A 27955-nucleotide genomic window follows, 5' to 3' on the forward strand; every position below is an offset into this window, starting at 1 on the left:
AAATCCGTCTTAATGGTTTTAACGCTGATCAAACCCTTGATCTGATTTTTGCAAAACCTCTGTCGAAGGTGAACTGCGCAGCGCAGCATTCCTGCAGCACCCTCCATGTTTCAGAAAAAAAAACGTCTGCGAACCACATCTCAAACTGCAGAGACCCGAACGGAAAAGAAGTGCGAATGGAGTTGTCATTTTGTCCTGCAGTTCTCCGTGTGCTTCTGGAGTCTTGTTTTCTTCACTTTTTTTCACTTCAGAGTGTTCCAGCTTATTTTGGGCCCTTTTGTTCTGAACTTAGAAAGGTCACCTAGCAGTGTGTATTTATTGTTACTGTTACCTTGAGGACACAAAACCCCTCTTTCTCCACTCCGAAGGCTGCTTCATCCATCATGCCAAGGCCTGTGGCGTGCTCGCTGGGAATGCTCCAGAGACGGGAAGCACTGCGAGTCCTGTACCAACATGCTGATAAGGGAATTCCGTAAATTATTCCAACTACGCTTGGGGTTGTGACATGGGATTTCCTCGGGCGGGCAGAGAGAGGCTTCTGCAGTACATTTGCAAGGGACCTACTGCTCGGTATCACCTATAATTACTCATCGCGTTAGTGTATCAACAGCAAAAGCCAAACAGTCCTATTTCAGGCCACAAGTCTTGATCTGCAGAGCAGTGCTCTCATGAAGCAGTGTTGACATACTGGCGCTGAACCAATCTTCTCCTCTTCCTTGTTTGAAAAGGGAGAATCAAGCAGTTCCTAAAATAGTACATCCCAATTTAAATAAACTTTTCTAATACTGAGTGGAACCGCCAGTTCTCCAACCTGCTTTAAGCAATGACATCCGTATACACACGTCGGGTTTTTTTTCTAAGTGACCTGTGGTTAAATTGAATGTTTATGTTGGTGATCTAAACTACATACTACATTTCTCAGTCCTGGAATAAAAAAAAAGTATTTGAGGGAATAAGATGTTATAGCTCTCAGTGTGGTATAATGAATATTTTCCCCTTTTTTGAAAACCATATTATATCATTAGATCAATGATATAATATGGCTATTGGGAGTTATGAATGGGACTGCATGTACTATTATTGAAATCAGGTTTCACAACTGCCACAAGGGCTCCTGCAAACTCCGTCGTTCTGCTGGTCTTTCGTTCAGCAGCCCCTAATGGAAAGCAGATCTGTGCCTCCTCTAACTCAACAGCAAGCACAGTTTTGGGAATTCGCTCTCGGAATGCACGCACATCTGCTCAGGGGAGCCTGGGATCTCTGAGATCCGCAGAGGTGGAGGAAAAAAGTGGGCTGCTGTCGGTTTTCCCCTGCTCCAGAGGATCTTGTCTGGAAAGCAGCAGGGCAAGCGGGAGGAGGCCGAGGTCCTCTCTGTGATGTCAGAGGCAGTGCCCCTGTGTTATGGAAGTACTAGGTGGTGGTGGTGGGGGGGGTGAACCTGCGTCCCAGGAGGGATGTGGAGGGGGGCAGCCACTGCACCTGATATCCGCACCTGCTCCGAGCCTCTGAGCATTAATTTAGGATTGACCCCACTCCGGAAGTTTCCATGGAGTTTATTTTTCCTCACTGTGCAGTGCAAGCAGTTCTTCAAATCCAAAATACGACCTAGGCACAAACAACATGTTATGAGCAATTTGTGGATAACAAGTTAGCCTGTGACTAATATACATTATATAAAACATATGTTCAACATGTGAGCCCTGGGTAACCAATTTTCATGGCTGGTTTCTTTTACAGGCAAAGGACCAGCATGTGCCAATTATGTGTAGCCTCTCTATATTGTGATATAGAACGTAAGTTATAAATCCACAAACCAGCACTTTAAAAATAGAATTGTACGAAACGCGTTTCACAAATTGGTATTTCAGAGCATGTGGCTCTTTCTTCTTGCAACCCCATCACTAGGTATTTCAAGTGTACAACTTAATCTGTTTCAAAAGGTTGAGGAAAACAAGGGCCTGAGTGTCATTTGTCAGAAGTGCTAAATCTATAAAGAGCTGTGATTGCAGCAGACAGGCCAATAAGACATCCTCTTGTCATGACTAATCTCTGGCTGTGAAAACAATAGTTTTGTAACAGCTCAACAGGAAGCTAGTATGAAGTGCCAACGCTGGCATGCTAGTTCATTCTTGGAATACAGCTGTTCCAGCTCCCTGAAGGCTAGAGCATAGCAGACCGGGATGGGTGGAAAGCTGTAATGCATAAGCAATGCTATTGTGTCCCACAGTGAGAGGCACAATGATAATGAAGTGTGTTGCAAATAACATTTGTCTGGACAACAATTCACATGAACTTCATCATAGAGTTTCTTTGGCTGTGGTGATGACTAACCTTTCTGGGAAGCCCACTTCAGCATTTGAAGGACATCGCTGCTCACCTCACTGGTAAATTGAGCCAGAGCCCTTCCTGTCCATTTCTTGTCTAGCTGTGGTCACCCTCCGATTGAGTTGGCAATGAGCAGATGTTATGTTTTGAATCCTGTTCTGTTTTCCCTTTCCCCTCTTTTCCTGCTGTATACGGTAGCTAGGGCTCTAGCAATATGTGCCGTTTAATAGCAGAATGCTGAATGCAAAGCCGAGACCGCAGAAAGCAGATGTCAGCCTGTCTCTGTCTGAAGCTCTGCCTCGTGGTTTGAATCACAGTGCCTGCAATCCAGGTGGAAACGCCTCTCATCCTCCTCACCTGTGATGCGCCTGAAGACAGAGGAAACACCACAAAAATCAGAAATGTGACAGTTCAAATATCAAGACTCTACTATTAGAGGAGGCATCACTTATTCTGCTTAAAAAAGACCACCGGCTACAAGGAATAAACAACCATTCGGACAGCTTTCAGCATTCTCTAGTCCAGAGATTTCAGCTTTTTTCACGAACATATTGTGAACTGATAGCACAAATTCTACTCGTTTTGCATCTCTCTCATGCACATTGTAAGTTGCACTCAACATGAGCGCGATGTGCTCCTGGCTACGTGGAGTTTCTGATTTTAGCAGAAGGCTGATAGTGAGTGCGTATGAGCTGGGGTGATGGCTGGGAGCTGACTCGACTCTGCACTCCGTCCTGCTGCTCAGGGGTTCAGGGAGACTGGCAAGAGGTCGATCACTCTTCGGTCATGAGCCCCACCACCTCCACTCACGGGGTTAATCTTGTCACGGCAGGATCTTAGCAGTGTAGAGAGGTCAGAGGGCACTCTCCCATCATTAATTCTCTCGGATTAAAGCCTGGTTACAAACAACGAGGTGGAATTTGTGCGGGGTATCACATATTAAGGAGGAAAACAAAATTTCTCACACTTAAAAAAAAAGCAAGAAAGGAAGAAGAGCAATGTTTTGGGGGGGTATTTAACACATTCTTTGAAAAGTATACATTTTGTTTTATATATGCTCACAAAGGTCAAGTGAGTTCTTGGCAGCTTAGATCACACAGCTGCTGATACACTTGACCAGGCAGAGTAAGGGCGTTCTTCAGCAGGAAGACAGCTGCCTGCCATAATCACAACACATGGACTTCATAAAACAGATTACTTGGTCATTTCTATCGCTTTGTGTCTTACCTAGGCAGGACCTGAAATTTATTAAGCCGGATGTGAACTAAATGGACCTAATCAAAACAATATAAGAAGATAAAATCTTAGCAGGAAATCATTGATGATATAAAAATGCAAAAATAAATTAAGAATAATTTATTTTTTTTAATTACAGCTGGAGATAAATAGATAGAATGCATCAGATACTTGATAAAAAAATGCAGCATGTATAGTCTATCGCTCTGTTAGATTTTAATGAAATCACAGTGTGTGGAAGTGTGTTGTAGTAGAACTTGAAAGCTCCATGCATTGACAGGGTGTGTGTCTGTGTTTTTCAGGGCTGGTGGACATTCCCAGACTGCCTGCAACCCAGTTGTTCCCAGCAGGAGAGGAGCACATACGCGAAGCTGGGGACTCCCTAACACTGACCTGCAGGTACAGCAGAACCCCACCCCCAACCTCTGCACAGCGCTCGCACAAAATCATTCTCTCTGCAATGCACAGACAACAAGACAGTGCTGCCTCTTCCCTCACAGGCAGTTTATCTACCAAAGTAGACACAATTCTGTTCCCTGTTCTTCAAGAGGGAGACCTCCGTGATTCCAGTGTACTGTAATACACTACATAGACATACAGCACATAGTTTTTTATTTATCTGTATTTAAGCAAAATTGACTTAATCTCTTCAATGATTTCTTCCTGCTTCACACATCCAATCACAGTTTCCAAACGGGAGGCAACAGATTGCAATTTGCGATCAGCTCCTTCTGGTCTTTACAGTACCTCAGAATCATGCCCTTTTTTTTTCCCCATTCAGATCCTTGAAAACATTCAGGATGATAAAGTGAAACAAGTGCATTATAATGAAAAAGCAGCAGGAGATCTAAGGCCTCTTCCTGCATGACCTCATGTAGAATTCAAGCTGTTAGTTTTGGAGTTCACTCATAAAAGCAGCAGGTTCACCATTTTCATTTAGACCAGCATGAAGCCTGGCCTGGTTGAAAGCCAGGTGCTCTTGTTTTCTGGTCTCAATCACAGATACCATAAAGGCTGTGATTTTTATTAACTTTTTTTTTAGTAACTTTTCCTTATTAAAGTTCAGGGATAATTAGTGAAAGTAAGCAGCCTGCTAAATACGAGGGTGGCTGAAATTCTTTGTTGAGGAATGAGAGCAGGTCTGATGTGTGCAGCTAAGTGCAGCTGCGAGTTGTCTTTACTAGGAGGGCAGGCCCTCTTTCCTTATCTGCCACGGGAGCAGTGTAGCGTAGTGAGTGACTTTGGACTCGTGACTGGCAGGTTGTGGGTTCGAGGCCCTCCTGCAGACACTGCTGTTGTGCCTGTAGCAAGGTAGCAAGATGCTTCACCCCTGTTTCCAGCAGAGCCCCCCAGCTGTTCAAGTGCGGACCACCATTGCTGGGGGGTAATTCAATGTCCCATCTGGGCGCACTGCTCTCTAGTCCACTGATGCCACAGAAGCCATGATGAGCCACTGCGGCTAAGGCACAGACCTTACCATTCTTTCTCTACTACAAGAGATGCACAGCAGTCAGGGACCGAGAAGCAGAAGGGCTCCATTAGCTGTTGTCCACACAGGCGGTATACTGGTGAAGTAAAAGCTTCATCATCCCGGCCTGTCGGCTGGGAAGGGCACAAAAGAGCACAGCGCTGACATGATGAAGACTCGTGTTCTAAATCCGAGGCAATCTTGGGAGATGGGATTGCATCACTTTTCAGTCATGTGAGGAATGCTAACTGTTGCAGGCCAGCCAGTGTAGTGTTTCCCTACAAGGCAATGTGTTATAAAGCCTTACTGATATTGGACATGTTTTTGGACATTTTAACTTCGGCCTTGTCATATTTGAAGCACAGGCAAGGGGTATGCAGGACATTTTTCTAGTCCTTGGGGATCAGATAATGTAGCTTTTGGGGCCGGCTGTGTTTGAAATGTGCTGCTTGAGCCCATCGTCTCAACCTACAGTAATATTCCCACGTGAAAGGCATGCTGCTTTGCGACATTTTTCAAGTGGGTCACATTCAAATCATTCTTACGAAGCGGTACCCACGGGTACCTGCGTAATGATCATTGCAAAAACGGAGAAGTCTGTATTTCGATATTTTTTTAAAAACTTCGGGGCGTGTGACAAAGGTGAATGTCAATCAACATAATTTTTTTTCCCACTTTTCCAATTTTTTCTTGAGATTGGGTCTTCTTTCCACGTGCTGTAGGATGGTTGTGGTTTTCCAGTCCGAAGCGGCGCTGGTTAGTACCTTTCTGTTTGCAACCTCTGTCTGACAGGGGCCAGGCTCGGCTCTCCTGGACGCTCCCCGCCCTGAGGGATGTGGGCACTGGGAGGGCTGAGGTCAAGGAAGAGCCGTGCGAGAGTGCGGGACACACCCACTGCAGCCAACTGACACTGCACAGCCTGAAGCACAACGACACTGGACTGTACTCCTGTCACTACTCAGGCACAGCTCTGGGAGGAGTCAGCAGCACATACCTCTTTGTGAAAGGTACGATCTCTCACGGGCACATGCATATCCCCAGTTGACTCACTGGTAACGCAAAATCTCGCTGCATTTGTGTCATGTTAGCCCCAATTCAAGCACAACATTGATAACGTAGTCTTAAATGATGGATCTTTTCCCAGTTAATATATTGCCCCATTCCTTGTAAATGTCAGAAAAGTAAATTAGAATGCCATATTTTGCAAACGACCGTAAGATTGTGAGCTTCCCACAGAGGAAAACAAATCTTTACATGAAATGTGTAAATACAACATAATAGTTTTGATTGCGTCCTTTTCCATGTGATGGAGATAAGTGGAATTTTTTTTTGCTTTGATTTTCTCTTCTGCACTTCCCTGTGCCTTTCATATGGTCTGTGCAATGCTGCAGGAACGTAGTCCCGATGTTTAAACTGGAAGCTTAAGCATTCTGCCTAGAGGGACTCATTGAGGACAGTACATCCAGCTCAAAAAACATGACAGAAAAGATTCCAATAACAGTGATGAGTGAGCTATGTTACAGTGCTGTGTCAAAGGTTAGGAACATAAAATAAAGCTTTTTGCACTGATGGAATTTTGCAGTCAAATATCTGGACACCTGGGACCTTAATCATACAAAGAGACTGAATAACTCACAGCATGTGACAAATATTTCTTTTAAATTTTGTTTTATGAACCAGAGCAGGGCTGTGGCCAATGACTTTGCTGAGACGGCTGAGGAATGCACTTAAACTTGTGTGCTTTATTTTGTTTCCATGATCTTAATTAAAATCAAACTCTCGTCAGTGCAGGCATCTGTGATTTTAATGGAGCACAACTGTAGCCCGCACTGCTGCCAAAGCCAGATTGCTACTGCTCCTTGAATGCTGGGACTGAACTTTGGTCGCTGAGCAATCTCACGTCTTCCTGCGTGATAGAAGGCCTGGAAGTGTTCCAGCCTTTCAAAAAAATGGAAAAAAGCACCATTCTGCACCTCATTTAACCCACAACAAAGCAATAAATCTGAGCGAAAAAGGCCAGAGCCCTGATTGTCCTTAATTGCTGTTGTATGGCAGCACACGCTGAGGCCTAATTTACTGGGCTTGAGTGGAGCCTGACAGGCTCTCAGAAGGAATCCTGTCCTTAGCAGAGAGGAAGACATTCATTTTTTCACAGCCTTCTTCTCGACTTCGGAACGGGAGTGTGATTATATCGGAAGCCCTGGTCATTGACTATTATTTCCTGCAATTCCTCTGTTTTTCCAGTTTCCCCGGGGGCCTGACACATCAGAGCTCTCAGTCCCCCCGTTTGCTGGCACCGCTCTCTCGCACACCAGCGTGGCGTGACCCACAGGCTGCCTTGCAGTGTGTCACGAGCCAAAAAAAGAACAAGGACAGGCTGTGGAAGCTGCAAAGTGTCTGAATCGGGAGGAATGTAACGTTTATCACAGAAGAATGCATAGGATAGGTCAGGTCAAGCTTTAAAAATTGAAAGCATATTGCAAATCGTAATAAAAGGTTTTGCAATCTCTAGCTATTTTTACCTCTCTGAAAACACGACAGAAGTTTGTTAATAAAAGTTTTCCTTTACCTCAGTAAAAATGAAAGGGGTTTAATTTGCAGAATTATGGTAACTCTGTAATACAATTGTGCGTCTGTTCCTGCAGGGGTCACAGGCCTTGCTGTGGCTCGATCAGCAGTGCTCATGTTACGTAAAACAAACACACGAGGGAAAGAGAGACCTGCTCTGGGAGCTGAAACTGTCTTGTCAGCCTGAACCAGAACCAGCGCCATTCGCGCACAGGACATCACTGCTGAGTTTCATTAGATTGCGAGACAGAAATTTGCTCGGCTTAACATTGCAGGGCGCACAGAAAAAAAAATTCAAGGTTTTTGTCACATTGGCATAAACAGTTTGTCACATTTCAACATTTAGTTGCCAACGTCTATGGCTAAAGATTGGATTTAATGTTGTGTTCCACTTAAACAGAGCGGCTGCAGCGGACAGCTTGTCTTGTGCGCTAACTCAAGTCAAACAGTGCACATCTGCACTGGCACTGCAGCACCTCTTGCCCCTCTGAGAGAGGGTGTTGTTAGCCTGGGCTGGGTCAGTTAGAAATCCAGGGGGTTCTGCGCCGACAGCCCTGGCCGGAGCTCTGCGCTGCACTGAACCCTCATCTCAAGGCCTCTCCTCCCTCCAGCTCGCTCACTTTAGTGTAACCACGGATTGCTCCTGTCCCCACCCCACCATTTGTTACAAGGCTTCAATGGTTATTGTTAAAATTATGCTCCTACCGTTATGGAGCACAGCCTGGGTGTTTTCAGTCCAGAGGCTCTATTAAACAGTTCCTACAGTATTTATTTTCCTAATGCATTCCTTAGTCTTTGAAGTAACCAGCAATAAAAAGCAAAGCGATTATGTAGCTATTGTCAATAACGTGACATACAATATCCTCCCCTCCCAAACTGTTTCTTTTCTTAAACGTTCTACAAGTCTTTGAGTTGTTTGGACAGAAAGCTGATTTAAATTCATTTCAAATATCTATTTCTCCTCAAGGGTAGTAAAGCAACCACTGGCACCGCTGAAGTACATGTATTTAGCTTTGAAGTGCAAATGCTCAATATGGCATTAAACCAAAGAGTTCTGTGCTTTTGTGCTGAGTTTCATGTACTTGAATAGCAATGAAGACCATTACTCTTCACTTGACAAGGCTGTCTGACACTGTGCTGGGTTCTGGTCTTGAAATATGTGGCAGTGAACATTTGACTGTCACCGTGCAGCACCATACCAGATACATGAGAATCTCCCCTACATCCTAAAACATTTGTGGAATAAAGAAGAAATCGCATGGTTGTATTACGAACTAACGGTGAGACCTTAATGCAAAATCCCTTTCTGAGCTTGTATGTTTATCTAGCAGTTTCTTTGTTAATTGGGTGTTTATGAACTTGTCGTTTATTCAAGTGTGAGTGTTACTGTGGCTCAATGCTGTCAGCCGTGTCTTTCTCGAGCCTTACACTTAAACTTTCTCGTACATCATAAACATGCCCACAGGAAAAGTTGTAAAACCTTTTTCTCCACAGTCAAAAGTGTGTTCCCTTCCTTTACTCCATATAAAAATTCAGCTGAAAAAAGCTATAAACATAATTTCTCTTTTCCGCACCTATGTTGTCCCTGGGTAAAACTATGCCCTTAAACCTCTCTTTTACTTTTCAACAAATAGAGAGCAAATTTGTCTAGGGATAAGACGACTTTGTCTAAAACACCCTATTAAGGATTTTTAACAAGCAAAGCCTTAGACTAATGGCACTGAAAACTATGTTCTGTCTCTGCTAATAGCAACCCCTCTGAGTGAGATGATGAAAACAAACAGTCTGTAGGCTGGATGTGGCCGGTGTAGCTCTCTGCACGAATGCTGAGTTTGAAGATCACTGCTCTTTTCAGACTGGTGAATGGCAACACTGTGGAGCAAAGGATTCTCAAAGAGTAGAGTGCAGCAGGGTTTTCTTTGAAGAACTGGAGAAAAGGGTTCAGTTGGCTGTGCTCTTCAGGGATATTCTGGGTGTCATTATTTAAAATTGACTGAGAATTCAGGAGTCAGATTTTTATATATTACATGCACGTATCTATTTATGAACATGTTTTTAAAAAAATTGTTTTTTTACAATGAGATACTGTTAATGATTATTTCAGGGGAAAAAGGAAAGTAAATATGAATGAACCCATGATTGTATTGTATTGTAAAAGAAGAGTATTTCATATTAATGCTATTGGAAATGATCTATTACCTTATATGCAATTGCTTTTATTTATTTCCCAACAGATGGCCAAAACCCATTTGTCGAGTCAACACATGATACTAAACTAGTGATGTTTGAAGATGAGCTGGTCGTCCCATGCAGAGTGACATCGCCAGACTACACAGTCACCCTGGAACGGGTGAGAGACCCCTGAGCTCTCTTTCTCTGCTCTACAGGCAGCGCACACGGAGCTGTGTTAATCTCACAGAGCTGAGAACTACCAATCAATCACTTCAGTCTGATTCATTTCCATCAGCGGAGATGGACAGTCTCTGGAGGAAGGTGTTCTGTACACTAGCTGGGCAAAGGTGGACTAAAGGGGTCCACCTTTGACCTGACTTGCCAAACTGCAGCTGCCGTTGTGCCATTGTCCTTAAGAAGGGCAGTATACCTTTTCCACAATCCAGATGGAAAATTTCACTCCAGGTTTCAGTGTTGCCAGTTTCCTCTCTTCGGCCGTAGTTCAGAGACGCAAGAGTCTCTCACTCAAAGCAACTCACGGTACAGTCAGGAGACAGGCTGTCTGCTTCCTGTGGGGACAGGAAGTTGGAAGGAGATTCTGTTCTTCTTAAAATAGAATATGAATCTATAATTATCTCTTCTGTTTTCTACATTATGTCCAGGAAATTATACTCATAAACTGTCTAAAAAAATAAATGCATTTCATATCACCTTATCTGTAGCTACAGATGTTTGTGCACTTATAATTCTACCTACCTGAGACTAAGTTTACACTACAAGTTTACACTATGTAAATATACATTTTGTTGAACAATTCTGAAGAAATAAGCCGCTTCACATTGTTAAGAACAGTCAGTTTCTGAGCAGACTTAGGGAACCGTCTGATTTCAATAACGCAATAATAAGAAAAAACATTTTTTAACTGTTCATCGAGATTCCTCTGGCTTTCATAAGATCATGATAATCCCCACTCCTTCCTGACACAGTGTTTGACTTCAGAACAAAATCCCCAAAAATAAATCATGCGCATCGAAACTCACTCAGAACAGACTCCTGCTCTGCCCCTGCCTGACTGATGCTTACATACAGTAAATTCTTGTATGTTTTAAATTAAAACACTGAAACAACGTCAAACCACATAGAAACACTACAGCTTGGTGAATATGCATAGTACATTTTTAAGTAACCTGACCAAATGTGCCAAGGTGACAGAGAGCGTTTGGTGAAGTGGCTCTAAGATCAATTGTTTTTAACTGTGCAAATTCTGTTACCAGTTCTCCTCTTTAACTTGTTTCTCTTACAGTAAAGTTCTTTAAGAAGTTGCTTTTAAAGGCGCTATATAAACTAAAGTGTATTATTATTACTAAAGAAGCTGTGGTCTTATATCATTCAGTTCCTGCCATCGGGAGGGGGTGTGTCGAGTGGGGAGTGGGACCCCAAGATTGGGTTCACAATCCGCAACCCTTCCCCTGCACACCATGGCATTCTCCAGTGCACCGCGGTGGTGAACGGGAAAAAGACCCACTCCCTCTACATGCCGCGCAAATTCTGTAAGTACTTCCTGCCAGCAAGCGGGTGCGTCTGCGTCCGAGAGGCGTCAGGGTGGGCTTTCGTATTGCGAGGTCACTGCAGACTGCATCAGACAGACGGCCCGCTCCCCAAATTTCGTGAATTGACAGTTGCAGCCGCCCGTTGTGGTTTTAACATGTCGAGAGACCCCTGATTCCCAAACCCGGATTACCAGCTGCTGAGAGGCAGGAGCCTCCCGGACAGCCCCCTGCTCCTCCCGGCGGTCTCAGCAGAACTGACGCTGCGGTGCTCTTTTCCCAGCATCCAAGCTGACCAACCTCCGGATCAACGTGACGGAACGCCTCCGGCTGCTGGTGGGAGATCCCCTTTACCTGCAGTGCTTGGGTCAGACCACGTACAACGGGCGCATCCACTTCCAGTGGGAGCTCAATGGGAAAGAAGTAAGGAGAGCATTGCAAGGAAATCGGGTGCCATTGTTTACTGCTGATGTTCATTATGCAATAATCTAAAAGCTTGCATGAAAGGGATAGGGTCAAGAGGAGGCCATCGCTCCCTAAATCTCTCCCTCTGCCTTCATGAGAAGTCCCAAAGAGACCGCACCGGTGTGCTACCATTTAAATTTCCATAAAACCGCACAAGGACGTGGGCATATCATTGAGCATTCTTTTAAACCAGATTTACAACTATGAAAACATTAACAGCAGCTAAGCCATCAAACGAAGGAGCTGGTATGCAAGATATTTCTTATATCCCTCAAAGCTGGTTGTAAGCTGAATTTGTGCATCCTTTCCACCACAGTTATCACCAGACCTCAAAAGCCACTTTGCTTTTGCTGGTCAGGATAATATGACGGTGGTCAGCTGCTGTTTGGTTTTGAAACAGTTGAATGACCTCACCTTGAATGACCTTGACATCTTGTCCTCAGATAAGCCAACTGCATGAAATCACCAAAGAGAGTGACAGGACAACAAGCAACTACACAGAAACCTGCACGCTGAAGATCCAGAACGTCACCACAGCGGACAAGGGCACATACAAATGTATCGGAACCAACAAAGTCAGAATGGAGAAGACCATAAAAGTCATCATCTATGGTAATTGTTAGCTCTTTGCAATTTGGAAAATTGTTCCTCCTACGTGCAAAGCTGTTGCTTAAGGACATCGCTTAGGTACAATGGTTAAGAACAAAAAAAATATCTCTGTCAATGCAGAGACACTTATTACCAGCTGCCAGAGGACAGGAGAGTGGAATACCAAGTCTGTACTAACCAGTATTACTTGTCTTGTCCAGTATTCAGGTTCTAGCCCAGTATGGGATATACTTACTGAAGGTGCCGAATTATTTGCCACAATTTTATCCACAGTATATACAGGGGCTTCTTCATAACCTTCTGCTGCTCGGATGCAGGCCAATGCTAAGAAACTCTAAACCTTATAATGTTTTTTTCCCTAGAACATCCCTTCCTCAATGTTTCCTTTGCGGGACACGACATCATATCCAGAAAAGGCCGAAAGAGGACGAGATTTGGAGTCAAGGTCAATGCCCTGCCCACCCCTGAGGTGGTATGGTAAGACATCACATGAGTGGTGAGAGGGGCTCTTTCCTGAATCCAGCAAGTCTAGTGGCTGACAACAGCATTTGTCCTGGTCACTGTCACTGTCACAAAGGAATGCAGCAGGTTTAAAAAGTGCTCAAACTTAGTTCTAGCTCAGGGAAATGTAAATAAAAGAATAATGCTCCTTGCTTGTGATAATTCCCAATGAATAACATCATTCTAATGAAGTTAGTGAATTAGTGCACCAAACGACTGGTTTCTGTAATAACACAGTAATTACAGTATAATTACACAGTTCATTTCGACTCCTGCTGTTCTTACTCTTCTCAGGTACAAAGACGGGGTGCTGATCAACGAGAACCACACCTGTTACGAAGCTTCAGGGTACAGTCTCATTATTAAGGAGGTGAAGGAGAAGGATGCAGGGACCTACACCATCGCCCTAAGCAATAAACGCCACGGACTGTACAAGAACGTCACGTTCAACTTTATTGTCAACAGTAAGCACCTTTAAAATGTCTTCTCCATCATAATGTTCTGATAGATCAGTGCATGACTACCTGTTATTTATGAGATGTACAGTATATGTATTTTTCTTAAAGGTACAGTATGTGTCTGCCATGCGAAAGACATTTATCATTAAGATGTTACAAAATATTTTTATCCTTTCAAGAGATAAGGAAAACTGAATTAATTTGATAAACAGCAACTGGCTTTGTCTTTGCCTGGTTTTATATGTGGTTTAATCGAAATGTTAGTTCAATTTCAGTACAGCACAGTACAGCGCAGAATACCCAGTTGTAGGCTGAGGACTGATTTTGGATATGAGCTGATTTAGGGGAGAAGGTTTAAGGTTAAGGTGTCTCTTGCACTGGTAGCATGACTTTGATTCATATGTTGCAATTAGGGTGGGACTAACTCTTGAGTTCAGTGTTAGAGAGGTTTTTGGGTCAGAATTAAGGCGTACGTTAGTGTTGAAATGCCCTCTTATCAAAGTCTGTTGAAAGAAGGCTTCAATATCGGGGGCTTGGACTATGTTAACTGTACTTGCTGATGTTTCACTCCAGTGCCTTCTGTAGCAGGTTATTATCAGGGCTCTTTATTTTTGTGCTGAGCTGACGTAGTTGTGCAGCTGGTCTTCATTACTGGGCCCTTTGAAATCCCTCTGTCTGATCACATTGCAGCCAGCGCTGTGGACTGCCCCCCTCTCAGCAGCCCTGTTCTCTCGCTCCCCGCGGTCCAGACCAGTTGACAATACTGTACCCGCCAGCGCTGGGAAAGAACACTGCAGCTGCCAGCATGGTCTAACCCAGTGATCCTGCAGATCCACTGACTGGTCAACTTAATGAGAAAATCAAAACGAGTGATAAACAGAGTGATACTGATTTACTGGAAACTCTAAAGTTGCAATGTGTCTCACTGCAGTGTATAACAGGGGTTTGTAACACTGCTCTGGAGAGCACCATTCCAGCAGGTTCTATAGGGAGTCATCACTTTCTAAAGATCCATTAATTTAACTATGGTCAATTAAACAGATGGTGTGTTCACCTAAGTAATTAAGAGGTTGTTTGAAACTAAAACCAGAAACCTATCAACGGCCTGTGTTCACTTCATTGATAAATTCATTTCTTAATTGATCAAATGCTTAAACCAGCATTCCTAATCTTTAAATGACAAGCTATTTAGGATGACTTCTAACTGGACTTAGGCTTGGGACTCCTGTTGTAGAAAGACCAATAAAAACACCGCAGGTCAATGCTTGCATTGCCAACTGGTTAATTAAAGTAAGACTGTAGTTAAAAAAAGACACTCCATTAAAAGCAATAAGTAAAGATTGGGTGGATGATGAATTCCAGTCATGTGGTGCAGAGATGGCATGATAAACAGGGAGCAGAAGCTCACAGAAATAATTGCACAGCTTGATTTGTGCCGGTGCAGTTCAGAACGAACCACATGTGCTTTACAGATTATGTTCTGACCTGAGGCTGGACTCCATTGTCTGTCTCTGCTGACTAATGAAAAAATCATCTGAGCTATTTCCATTTTCTTTGTAGTCGCATTTTAGGAAATCACTGGTTTCTCTTCCTTCTTCTAAAACCCCAAAACCCTTCAGCATTCTGCTTTGGTTTTCTTTTTTAAAAAAAACAAGATTCCAGCTTGGTAATTACATTGACGTAAAAAAAGAAGAGATTTCCGATCCGCTCACTGCTGTCTTCTGGACGAGAGTATTTTTATTGGAGAACTCAAGAGGGAAAACAATTGGAAATGGAAATCAGAGGCCTCTGGTAATCGTTAAGAAACTATTTCCAGCATCCTACATCATGCATTCCAAATCTTACTTGTTTTTCCCTCTGACAAAGAAGGCTCTGTAAATGGAAAAGCTTTGAGAGTAAAGTGAGATCATAATGCTGTCTCACTCATTCTTGTATTAAGAAGAGGAAATGCATGATGTGCACTGCACATTCACACAGGTTCTCTGTTGCTGTTCCTCACAGCACATACCTGTTCGGTTCGCTGCCCGCAGAGAGCACAACTGCCATTGGACGGCTCGAACAGGCTGACACTCCTGCTGAAAACATATCGCTGCCCATGCTCAGAGCAGGGACCTCGAACCCTGGTCCTGGAAAACCCTAATCCAGCAGGTTCTATGGGTCACCAATGCATCACGTCTCTAGGACCTGGATCAATTCCATTGCGATCAATTAAACGGGTGATTTGGTACATTAAATGATTTAGATGACTAAATACCCTTCAGTGCATAAGGACCAGAGTTCTCTTAACTGATCAGATTGCTTGATTGACCTGTAAGACTAACTGGGGATCTCCAGGACCAGAGTACCCTGAAATGAAGATGGGGTGTTTCATTCCGTGCTGCTTGTTCAGTCATGTGTTGTCAAAAGTCAGGAGGTGGTCAAGAACATCTGTGATGCATTTCTTAAGCAAGGCTCTGCAAGCTCTTTGTTCTTTAACTACGCATGAATGCTTTTTTCCACATTTGTCTCCTCCAAATCCGGAATGACTGCCTATAACATGGTCTTGCCACAGCAAGCACGCGCCTGCACGTGCAGCTCAGAGGGTGTGTTTACTGCAGTTTTTTTAATGAAGGGGCGACCAGCAGTTTCAGCCGGGCAGCCGTCCCAGGTGTGCTGTTTGATAAGGGCACGCCGGATTACTGCAGGCCAGCGACTCGTCTGATGCGGCCTCTGTCTCTTCCAGCGAAGCCCAAGATCTACGAGGTGGACGTGGACAAAGGGGAGCTGCAGGCCTACGCGGCCGGGAGGGAGCAGCAGATAACCTGCACCGCCTTCGGAATCCCAGCTCCCGAGATCACCTGGGAATGGAAGCCCTGCATCCCTGGCTCCTCCGCCCTGCTGTGAGTTTCCCAGCTCCCCTCCTCTCACGCCGCTCTCTCTGCTCAGGGCGCTCCCGCCTCTGCCTCCCCGGAGGCTGCGTTGAAACTGGACTTAAAGGCTTTTAGAGGTTTCACAATAGAAACAGCTCAAAGGGGTTGCCAGGGCTTGGTTGGATTGTGCAGGGCTGTCTGAATATTATTTCAATTATAACCGGGTTCATGCAGAGATGAGTGGTATTTGCACTTCTAGTCAAAGCTTCAGAAGATCTTGCTTGCAGCTATTTATCACACTGGCAGATGATACACAGACAGAAGGAATCCATGTGAAAAACGTCATTGATCTCTGGATAGCCAGCCTTGTTGAAACCACGCTGTTTCTTCACAGTGTTTAGGGTGATTTTTTTTCTGAACAATTTCACAGATGGAATATAAAAAATCCAGATTCTTTTAATACCGCATTTTCTGGAAACACAGAATTTAAGAAACATTTTTTTAAAATCTGTTTGTTGTTAGTAAACCTTGAGTATTGCATGAATTCCTTTTATAAATAACAACAGTGGAAGGCCGGCTTGCCTGATTAATCAATGTATCAACGTTAACATGCCTCACAGTTGAACTAAATGAGTCCACATCCTGCCGGTGCAGAATGGCATTCAGGATGTCTAAAGTGATTGCTCTCCAGCTCCAGGCAATCGGCATGTTTGAAACACACACTTGTGAGAGACTCGGGCTCTCCCCACTTTTGTTTCTGCTGATCAGCAGTCACTAAGTTCTTCAAAAGAAATGACACTGTTCAGAAATGACAGCACTTCCACTGGAGTTGGATAAGGCACAGGGAGGAGAACTGCTATACACAGGACCTTCTAAGCTTGCAGTGAGCCTTCAAACCACAGCCCCTATCCAGTCCACTGTACGCAGCCCAGACAAAGGCACACACAGACGGCACATCCACCTGTGCAGCAAACAGGGAAAAGAAGCGATTGCATTGGAATTGTGCACAAAAGGGCAAGGATTCAAACATAAATACGAGACACTCTCAGCTGTCTGCCCAGCTTTCAGTAAACATATTTTGCGGTACATTTCCATCTCTTGTTAAAAGAGGAAAAAATGCAGAATAGCTGTGTTCCCAGATTCCATTCTTAGTTGTGTTGGAAGTGTGGCCCATGGGAGAGAGGGAGCTGTCCGGAAGGGAAGCCTCTATGGTTCTGAAGGAACCTGGTTCCTGTGCTCGTTTAGAACATTTTTACAAGTCCTTCTCTGGCTGCGAATGAATCCAGTTCCTAAACCAGAGCCTTGTGCTCCAGGCAACTGGTTTGGAATGACTTCCCTTATCTGCCTGCGGCGTGGAAGAGGAACGGTGTGGTTTGTCGTGTCCCGAGATGTCTTGTGCCGATACTGCTGGGCGTGGGCTCGGTGGCTGTCTCCATGGCGATAGCTGCACAGGCACAGTTTACAGCAGCCAGGCTGACCTGGGGCTCCAGCTCTGACACACCCACCAACCCACCTCTGGTTCAGCAAGAATGACACAGTCCAGTCTGTAAATGAGAGGATCCACTGTGTTAATTATTAGGGACTTTGTACCTCTAACAACAACAGTAGTATACTGTACGTTAGTCCCCAATGTCTCAAACTTTTATGTCACTTAAAACTTAAATAACATCTGAGCAGCTCCATGTTAAAAGTCACACTGCAAACAGACTTCTATAAACAAGAGAAATAAGCACTGAGAGCAGACTTCTTCCTGTAAGAGTCTTCAGAACTCTGGGGCTGCTCAGACAATAGTGACTGGCTATAAGCAGTGTTCATTCAAATAAAAATAGAAACGTTTACATTTCAGGCTATTTAATGAGCACACAAAACACAAAATTCTGTTATAATATCAGCAATGCAAGACTTATTATCTATGACAACCAAAAGCGCTGATCATAAAATGTAGTTATGACTGCATGCACTCTAGTGTGGTTAACTGCTACAGTGAAGTGTTAATGATTAAGCCTGGTTATGAAAACAGCAGTTTGTAACAGCTGCCACAACTCATTTTCTGGCTGCCAAGTGATGAAATGTTATGGAAAAGATGTACTGGGATTTCCCGACATAGGTGAAATGTGTAGGGGTTTGGTTTATATAAAGCCAACGTTTAGAGTTTCACTGCCTGCTTTGATTGCTGCAAACTAGCCCTCAAACAGATAAGAACCCAATGTCCCTGAGCTGTGGTTCAGTGTTTGTGGTGAAGTGCCCAGTCCCAGCCCCAGCCCCAGCCCCAGCCCCAGTCCCAGTCCCAGCCCCAGTCCCAGCCCCAGCCCCGGCCCCGGTCCCAGTCCCAGCCTTGCATGCCTCTGTGTAGAGTTACATGTTCTCCCCTGCTTATGTGGGAGTCCTGCAGGTGCTCCAGTTTCCTCCCAGCTTCCAGAGCAGGCTGGCTTCATGGGTGTCTCTAAATCACGTGTGTGTGTGTGCCCTGTGAAGGACTGGCGTCCCGTCAAGGCTGCAGGCTTGCCTTGTGCCCTGTGCTGCTGGGATAGGCTCCAGGACGCTGTGATGCTTAGCTGGAATAAGCGGCTTTTCGGCTGAGTGACATCTGGGTGAAAGGCACGGCATGGTGCCTTCATCACAGCTGGGTCGCTCGAGCACAGTATTCATCAGCAGGGCCAGAGGCCTGATCACCATCCTCCCTTCGCCCACCGAGCTGCTCGGCGGAGTCTTATCTCCCCTGGCCAGGCGGCGGGGGGAGGCTTCCTTCTACGAGGAGTGACGCAAGCCCAGTCCTTCCTGTTGTTCCCTGGCTTCCTGCTCAGCGTAGCTCAGCCCTCAGCAACGCGATTGTTCTTCTCCTGAGGAATGAGCTGGGCGGCTTCCCCGAAGGTGTGTGCTGGATGAGTCTCCTGGGCTGCGCGGCTGCCTGGCTGGCAGGGCTGGCTCTTGGCTGGAGGGTGAGGATGAGCAATCCTGCAGGCTTCTCCTGCCCTGTTCCCAGTCACTGCCGGCGCCACTTTACTGGAATCTCCGGTAGAACATCACCCGTTCACTGGCAGGCTGGCACATCTGGGGAGGCTGCTAATTTTAATACAGTGTTTTTAGTGGGGAAGAGAAGAGCCAGGATGCATTTCTGTGTGCTATGTGCAAACCAGCTGCTAAATCTCAGTGTTTTGAAGAAATAATTTCAGCATCTGCATTCCTAGTGTAACTGTGGGGTTCGTGCGATGGTGGTTAAACACACTGCTGGCACGGATGGGAACTGGATGGAGACAGATATTCTTTTTATATTTATTACTGAACAGCCGCATTTACAACTCTGCGTTCTCTCCCGCTCTCTTCTTGGTCTCTCCTCCTGTCCTAGTCACATTCTCCCCCATTACCAATCAGAAAGCACAGAGTCACATTACCTTAAACCCAGCCACCAGCTGAACCAGAGAACTCCACACAACTCAAAAACACCCGAAACTGCTCAGCTGAACACAACACCAACAGGACCTAAACTTACACTAGTACCAGCCTTTTCAGAGTTATAGGTAACTACAGTATACAGTGCTCAAATACCCATTGTACTGTATATACAGCTCATTGACACCCCTCATTTAGAAATTGCATCCAAAAGGTTTCTCTAAGGGATAGTTGGCTTCTTAAGGCATGCTTTTGGAACTTCAGTAGGATTCACCCAACACCTAGAATCTGTTTAACTGCGGTTCAGACATGAAGGTGTTTTCTAAAACATTTATTGGAAGGTCCTGGGTGTGAACTCATGCATCTGCTCCACAGGTGTAACAGTTTCAGAAGCTTTCCAGTCCGTGTCTGGGAGGAGGACAGCAATGAAGGCAACAGTACTCTTACAAACAGGATCAAAGCTATAGAAAGCAATAACAAGACTCTCAATGGAAAAAACAAGGTGGGTTTCCCATCATACTGTACAGGGAGCTAAGTAGGTTTTTTAAAACTCTTTAAATCTGCAATAAAATTAATTTCTGAAGCATTTGAATGCAGTTGATTATTTTCAGATTATCCATATGTTGTTAAAAATTATGAGATATCAATGTGGATCCTATATAATCTCCAGTACAGAATGCAGAGGGATGTTTTTTTTTTATCTGGCACTATTATTCAGCTTCAGTCACACTGAATTAATTTAATTCATTCATTCATTCATTCAATTAATTCATTCAATTTATTCATTGAATAAAATCCGACTGATTTCTTGCAGGCCAGCAACACTTTGTTCAGAACAAACTATTATTCCAGTATTCCTGCCAGAGGAATAATTTAGTTAAGCAATTGAGAAAGTCTCCTACAATATAGTTGAATGTATATAAGTTTGCAGTTAAGTAACTTTGCTTTTGATTACATTGGAAGTTTAAATTACCGCTTAGTTTTCTGTGCCAAATACCAGCAAACTGTTTTGGCTTCATGTGTGTTTTCTCTCCTCACTTGTCTGCGTTTTAGCTGGCTGACTGAGTTCACTCTCAGTGTCTCCCGCTGGGAAAAGTATACCCTGAATCCTCCGTCACTATAACAGAAACCTGCCAAACACTTGCCAAAATACAGTGTTTCAGTCAGGATTTCAGAGCTACGGTCGAAAAAAACAATTCGCAATTCGCTCCACTGGAAAAGCAGAAATAACTTTGCCTGCAGGGACCTAATAAACTGTCTTTCAAAATATATTTGTTAGGAGCTTTTACTGCAAAAGGGTTGTGAGTTTAGCTACGCTGCATATGTGAAATGTTTTCTATGAGGGCATTCACAGTGATACTGAATTAAAGTCTGTGTAAATGTTGAATTTTACACGGACAAAACGCAAACTAGCAGGCATCAGTTTGAATTCTCGTGATTAACGGTTAGTTGTCCGTCTCCCAGATCGCAAACGGGAAAGCCTTCATTCCCCACTGCGGTCAGACAGGTTTGTCCAGCTCTCGAATCACTCTGCTCCTGCTCATCTTCGGTCCCTTATCTCTCCCCCCCAATCCTCTCCTCCTCTTCCTTGCCTTCTCTGAGCCCCCAGTTCCAGAATACACCCCCTCTCCACCCTGACCCCTGAGTGTTGGGGTGACTCAGGCCCTGGCGCTTAGCGCCTGTGACCTCTCCCCTCCCCATTGCCCCCCTCGCTGGCTCCTGCTCCATGTTGAGTTAGTGCAGGACCTGCTGGGTATGTTCTAATCCCAGTGAATCTGGATTGGACTGGGTGACACTTGCAGTGCACCGAGCTGAATAACACCGGTCAAATCTGCACGTTTTAGGTATTTTATTTATTTCATTTTACTGTACTTAAATGATTGTTTACCTTGTATGGACACAAAAGTTAATATTTGTATATGCTGTAAGTCACCCTGGATAAGGATGTCTGCTCAGCTAATAATAATACTAATTATAATAAAGTCTAGTTTATTTAAACAGTACTCAAATGAACTCAAAGTCCTGATATAGTCCTCGCCTGATATACAGTCCGCCTCACTAACCACCCCCACATACGCACTCACTCCCCAGGAATCTTAACACGCTGCCTTTTAAGTTGGTAAAAGTAAGGTTTCAATTAAGTCTTTTAAAACCTCCAAAGTGTTTGAAACAAAGGTCATTACCGCTTAAAAAATTATTTACTTATTTATTTACACAAGGGGGTGACAGGCAAGCTCCAAAGTAAGATTTATAGTCCAGGATATGAGCCCTAGACGACCAGCGACATTCTGCCTCCGGCAGGCTTTCCTGCAGGGCTCCGGAGCTAGGAGCCCACGCTGGAAAACCGTGTCTCGCGGGGAGCAGGTGTGAGCGGCGCATCGTGGGCAAGGCGCTTTTTAAATGCCTTGGGATATTAAAATGCCGCAGGGGCTGTGCCCTACGTTAGCTTTTGGTTTCAGCAGCGATTTAAAATCCAGATAGCTTATCTTCTCTGCCGCGATATCTGAAGATCGGGCAGCTCCCACACAATTTTGACTGCTTCCTAAGCACACCCTTGGGGCTGTGGGCATTACAATAGGTCTCCCAGGAGGGCTTGTTACCAGAGCCACTCACCCCAGACTTAATTAGGCACAGGGCCTAGTTTATTTCACTGTGCTCTTGTAAGCTGATCCACAGCGCTCGTTGAAAGAAGGCCCTGCAGTACATGGGGTCATGGGGCTCCAAGCTCCTCTCCAACATTAAAGTGGCATTTCAGTGATAAACACATTGTAAAATGGAGCAAAGCCTAGCAGACACAGGGTTAGGAAAAAAATCGGAGCCATTGGAAAAGCAGACAGGCTGCCCTAACCGCGCAGTAAAATCTTGAAAACTGCTAAAACCCAGAAAAAGATTCCTGTAATCTGTGCTGGCACTGCAGTGCAGTAGCTCTTCGTCTTCAGAGGGATCAGGCTAGAGCCGGAAGGGGTGTGCCTTGGGTCCTTGGGGTAAGAGGTCTGTTTCTTCATGGGGGTGAAGGAGCCAGGGTCAGCGACAACAAGGCCGGCTGTGGGGCTGAAAGAGCGAGACCCGTCTGAAGGAATTCCTCTCCCTCTCCCAGCAGCGCAGGTCCCCTGTACCCCTCAGCAGTAAAAGCCGGTCTCTCCAGGATTCCTCAGAAACTCGGGGAACTCCGGATGAGAGAGCAGGGCACAGTATGAGCCCCCAGGGCTTTTCTTCAGGGACCATAACCTGTTTCCTGACCAGGGACACGGGATCGGGACACAGCCCAGAGTCACGCAAACCACCCCCCTGGGTGTCTGCTCTTGTGTGGACCTCCTTTCGGTTCCCATCCTGGTTTTATCTGCTGGTCTCTCTCTAGCCAAAGTGCGGCTCCACGCACAGTGGAAGTGACTGGAAATTTAGTTTTTTTCCATTTTATTCGATTTCAGAGAGAGATTTTGATTTCGAGAAAAAAAAGTAAGCTGACTTCTGAGGCCTGGCTCACCAGTCCTCGCAATACCTGTTTCTGGGCACTTCCTTAAAATCTTAGCATTCCACTCTCCTATATTTTGAAGATCGGATCTATACTGCAGGAAACATGCAAGGAGAAACATTCAAGGAGCTGTTAGAGACGTTTCGCTTTGCTGATCTGAATAAGGATCAAATAGGGACCAAAAAACGATGATCCGGTGTGTTCAGATATTTCTTCAGTGTCGCTTAAAAAAGCCAAACCACAGGTTCATTACCAAACCAAGAAAGTGGAAAAACAGCTCAGTGAAACTGTTCCTGAAGTCAGATTTAGAAATTCTGATTCGCTGTGGTCTAGAATGTTTGATCTGAAATTGAATAAGTGTGAAATTAGCTCAGACTGACTCCTTGATGTGGCTACTCTCTGGTGCTCATCAGAACTGAGTTTTGAAACGCTGATGATTATCGAGCAGTTGGACAGCACAGGAAGTGGACTGAAAGCAGTTCTGACAGCCGGAAAGTAAATCTAACTGTCCACCCATTTTTCGGCTCGTCCCAGTAAGGTTCACAACAGTGACTAATGCACCAAGACAAAATACCAACATCCCTCAGCTGTGTCTGATGGTAGAATCTGAAAAAACAGATGTCATTCAGAAAGTTAAACAGAGCCCAGAACTGTCCCATTTTCCTGGCTTAAAGAATTATTATGGCCACTCAAATCATTGGTCAGAGCTAGTGTCAGTGAACCTAGTTTTCAAGTAAACCCACTGTGGAGATCGGTATTGAATCCACATGTAATACGACACGTATTTGCTTTTCAGGTATGCCCTTTGAGTAGTTTAGATATATCACCCCCTAATTTGATTACATCCCTTCACTCACTACAGGAGATACCAGAGTGTCTTTTTTGTTTCCTTCTGTCAGACCGTAAGCACACTGGAGATCGCAGAGGCCAAGGTGTCAGGAAAATACACCTGCATAGCCAAAAACCTCATTGGCGAAGTGTCATGGAGCTGGATTTTCTATGTGGCAGGTAAGCTGGTATCAGATCTGCTGCAAAGCCCGTACTCTGAGCTCCCACTGTTACCTGCAGTATTCCCCTGCTGTTAAGAGAAAAACACTTTTGCTGTCATACAGTGGTGTGGTGTTGAATTTAATGAACAACTGAGTGTATGTTTGTTGTTGTCAATATCATCCTTATGTGGGTGTGGTTGTTGTTATCAGCTTAATTTGGAATTAAGTAAAAAAAACTCTAGTATAAAGAGAACATTGCCTGGTACAGTAGTTTCATTCAAACAGGTAAATGTTCATCTCCTTTAGGGACCCTATATCACAATATGACAGAAGACAAAACACTGTGTGAATAATACAGCACAGGGGAATGGAGGTGAGGAGATTGTTCCACTAACTGAAACCCTGAAACCATCTCACAGAGAAACAGAAATATTGAGATGGCTTACTGTAGGTACGAGATGACCGAACGCATGTGATATTGTGAGTAATGGAGAAGAGCACCAGATGAGCCTCTGAACCAGGAAAGGCAGGGATGGGGTCTTCACCCACCTTGAATGTACAAATCTGGTGGCATTCCTAAGGCATTCAGTGTGAGACCGTGAATTGCTACGAAATCACCAGCTGAATTTTAACCTGTGATATTTTTTGATCTCCAGTTTTCTCCTGCCTAGGAGAAAGGCACAGATACTGTAATGGCTCCAGCCTCCCAGTCACCTGAAGCTTGCGCCTTGTTAAGATACATGCTAGCATTTGATGGCTTTCCTTCTGATTTTCAGCAGATGAGCAGGATGACTTTAAAATTAAAGTCAGCGACACGGCAGTAGAAGGGAATGATGTGAACCTGACCTGTCAGGTCACAAGGTACCTGTACACAGACATGAAGTGGTATGACCCCAGAAACAGCACTGTGCCCGCATCCTCCACCACAGTGGACTATAGGCCGTACTCTGTCTCTCTGTCCATCACTGTGAAGAATGTGTCCAGAGGCGATGCAGAGGGCTACCGGTGCACAGCATTCAACACCTACAACAAAAAAACAGTTGAAAAGAAGGCTACATTGACCGTCGATGGTGAGTGTGTGGCACTTCAAGAGAAGCCATTGCTTGTGATGTCTTTAAACAAATCAAGGCTTGTGCGCGTCTAAAGCTCTGTTCCGAATAAAACAACCCCACACAGTACATAACAATCCAGGCCTACAAGTCTGGGGATTTCCGCACATATATCTGTGTGATCGTTAATATCCACAGAAGTGCCCGCATGTCTTTAAGAATTAACCCTTGGCCAGCTCTCAAATTCATAATTCAGGGCGGGCATTTGAAACATCTCCACTGATCCAGATACAGGTACACAGAGTGTACCTCTGTCATTCCGAGTGTCCTGGGCCCCTGTAGGGTTTTGCTCTTGCTGCTCATAGGCTCCACACCCACATTGTTCCAAAGTTCAGTAACTGTAATTCTCCTGTCCTGCGACGGCTGTGGAATGCGTGTGCATGCCGCCGGAAAGAGAAGTGCTGGCTTGGGAGCAGCTGCACGGCCAAGGCCCAGGGCTCTGAATCACTCACTGGGGTCCCCAGCCTTTACACTCGCTTGCAGCAAAAAGTCTCATGGATACAGACCCAGCGCCTTCACAGAGGAGTGGGCGGCGCAGGACCGTGTGACCAACCTGTGCGTCTTGCAGAGAGGATCGGCCCCTGGCTCACGCAGAACCTGACCAACCAGGACGTGAACAGCAGCAGCACTCTGACCCTGGCCTGTTACGCGGAAGGCGTGCCCCGTCCTCGTGTCAGATGGTACAAGAACAACCAGCCGGTCCAGGAAGCTCCCGGTGAGTCACCACAAGAAGGAGCTGCCTTACGCTGGGAGGAAACTGAAGTGCGTTAATCTCTTTCTGAACCCAAGTTTGCCACAGATGAGCCCTGGATGAAGGGGCTCAAGATGCCTCTTTCCTTCAGAAGCATGAAGGAAAAGTTCTTGTTTAATCGTCAGGCAAACCACAGTCACTATTTATTAGGTCCTATTAGGCTCTTCCTTCAGGTACGCTCCCAGAATTACTCTGCTTGTAATTTCTTCTGCTGAAGTGTATGGCAGAACACCCTGACATCAGCAGCATGTGGGATAAGAGTAAAAAAACAGCCAAATATGAGTCTTAGCTTGAACTGCAGTCTGCTGAACACTGACAGTTCTGTTCAGGTCAATGGCAACCAACCCCACTGCATCATCTCAGTTTACACTGGCAGGACGGTGTGGAGAGGAAAGCAGGGCAGGTTGACATAGACAGGGGCTCAGACTGGCCCCCCAGTCCACCAGCTCACCGGCTCATTAAGCGCCGGCTAGAGGGATCTCTGTAAGAGCCGAGGAGCTGGGTGCACTGAAGCACTGGGCTGGATCAGACTGGAAGGGCTGCAGTTTGGGAAGTCCCAGAGAAACCAAGGGACATAGATCATTGTCAGCTGACATGGTTAAAGGGGGGGGAGGTCAGGCCATGGAGGGTCTCTGCACCTAACGGAGGCACGTGTTTCTCCTCCAGGGATCACTGTGACTCAGGACGGCCTTCTGATAATTGAGCGAGTGAAGAAGGACGACGAGGGGCTGTATGAGTGTCTGGCGAGCAACGACGAGGGGGAGGTGAAAACGTCTGCGGTCATCACCGTAGTGGGTAAGAGGCCTGGAGCCCTGTCGTGTCAGCTCGTACTCCGATGGTGCTCCTGCTGGGGCAAACATCATGCCCCCTGCGGCAGAAGCTGCCTCATTTGTCTTTTGAGTCTGAAGCATTTTAAATATATATGAACATTCAGAAACCGCCACTAGTAAAAAGGCAAAACAAAAGAATTCAGCCTCTATTGAACAGATGGGAGGAAGAGTAAATTGCCTGTTTGATGTGGGCTGGTTTTATTAGGCCACCACACTCAAAGCAGGGCTTTTTAATGAAACATTGAGAGTCTTTTGACAGAACCTATTGTGTTGCATTCGGTTTTCCCTGTGCTGTGTGGGTGAATGAGGGCAACAGTAACTACAGCTGAGATTTTTCATCAGACTGGAGGTGTGCCTCTGCAGGAGTTACTGGGAATGTCAGCAGGATTCCTCTCCAGCTTTATTATGTGCTTCCTCTGCGGGGCACACACGTGGGACCTGACCTTTTGAAAGTTTGTGAAGGGTTTTGCTAATGGGACTGGGCAGTTTGGAGAGAAATTTAGTCATTAAATGGGCATGAAACCTGAAACATGAAACAGGCTTCAATCGCGAGGTCATGCTAAGGTATTTTTGGTTGCACTAAATTGCAGTCCTGTTGTTTTTTTCCCTCACTGACTTCTACAATAATCCATTTCATAACCGGCACAAATTACTTCCCAAGAAAGGTTTGTTTAAAAGAAACCAGGTTTGTCTCGCAGTTAGTCCTCGTCACATGTGGTCTTATTCACTCGGAGTGATGCAGTCACTTTCTCCTACTATGAAAAGAGGGAATTGTGAAGATTTTTCAACATCACTGTCCTTTAAGCTATAGTTCATGATCAGTAGATAAATATCCGTGTATCCAAAGAGTAGAGGTGTTCTAGTGGACTCACTTGCAACAGAAATGTCCAAAGAATTTAAGATTGAAAAAAAAGAGTGGATCCTTCAAATGAAATTCTAGTATGTGAAAGAATCTATTCTTTGCAACTCAGTACTTGTTTGACCTCTTTTTGCTGAACCCACCTGACATTTTTTTGTCAGGACACAGTTTAAGATTTTATTTAAGATGTGTTGCATGAAATGGAAAGATAATTAAATTCTATTCTAGCCATGCCTTGGACAGAACATTGCCTTATGCTGAAGGCAGGAACAGTGACCTTTCTTCCTTATGGCAGTGGTCTTATTAATTTCAGAATCTGGCCAAGCCATTTCATGAATGAAGCCAGGCCTTCATAGT

General features: G+C 45.0%; 1 protein-coding gene and 1 long non-coding RNA gene across 4 annotated transcripts in view; one reads left to right on the forward strand and one right to left on the reverse strand.

Annotated features, from left to right (window-relative positions):
- The window catches only part of kdrl (kinase insert domain receptor like), a 61600-nt gene that overhangs the window by 8141 nt on the left and 25504 nt on the right, over positions 1 to 27955 (forward strand). For 2 of the 3 annotated variants that reach the window (XM_088925718.1, XM_088925720.1), the window contains exons 2-15: positions 3864 to 3960; positions 5822 to 6036; positions 9832 to 9947; positions 11163 to 11319; positions 11600 to 11739; positions 12225 to 12393; positions 12753 to 12867; positions 13186 to 13355; positions 16072 to 16228; positions 19964 to 20090; positions 23960 to 24068; positions 24826 to 25119; positions 25727 to 25873; positions 26576 to 26704. In XM_088925718.1, the coding sequence (XP_088781844.1) occupies positions 3864 to 3960; positions 5822 to 6036; positions 9832 to 9947; positions 11163 to 11319; positions 11600 to 11739; positions 12225 to 12393; positions 12753 to 12867; positions 13186 to 13355; positions 16072 to 16228; positions 19964 to 20090; positions 23960 to 24068; positions 24826 to 25119; positions 25727 to 25873; positions 26576 to 26704 (2142 nt within the window). The remainder of the gene's footprint in view (positions 1 to 3863; positions 3961 to 5821; positions 6037 to 9831; positions 9948 to 11162; positions 11320 to 11599; positions 11740 to 12224; positions 12394 to 12752; positions 12868 to 13185; positions 13356 to 16071; positions 16229 to 19963; positions 20091 to 23959; positions 24069 to 24825; positions 25120 to 25726; positions 25874 to 26575; positions 26705 to 27955) is intronic. The other variant, XM_088925719.1, reaches the window with a different exon arrangement.
- LOC148828827 (uncharacterized) lies at positions 1535 to 10218 on the reverse strand. The gene is made up of 3 exons (XR_016091654.1): positions 10200 to 10218; positions 2683 to 2693; positions 1535 to 1605 (listed from the first exon to the last, which is right to left on the reverse strand). It is a non-coding gene; the product is annotated as an uncharacterized LOC148828827 (long non-coding RNA).

The sequence above is a fragment of the Atractosteus spatula genome, chromosome 9 (assembly GCF_055471065.1).
Source record: "Atractosteus spatula isolate fAtrSpa1 chromosome 9, fAtrSpa1.hap1, whole genome shotgun sequence".
NCBI lineage: Eukaryota > Metazoa > Chordata > Actinopteri > Semionotiformes > Lepisosteidae > Atractosteus > Atractosteus spatula.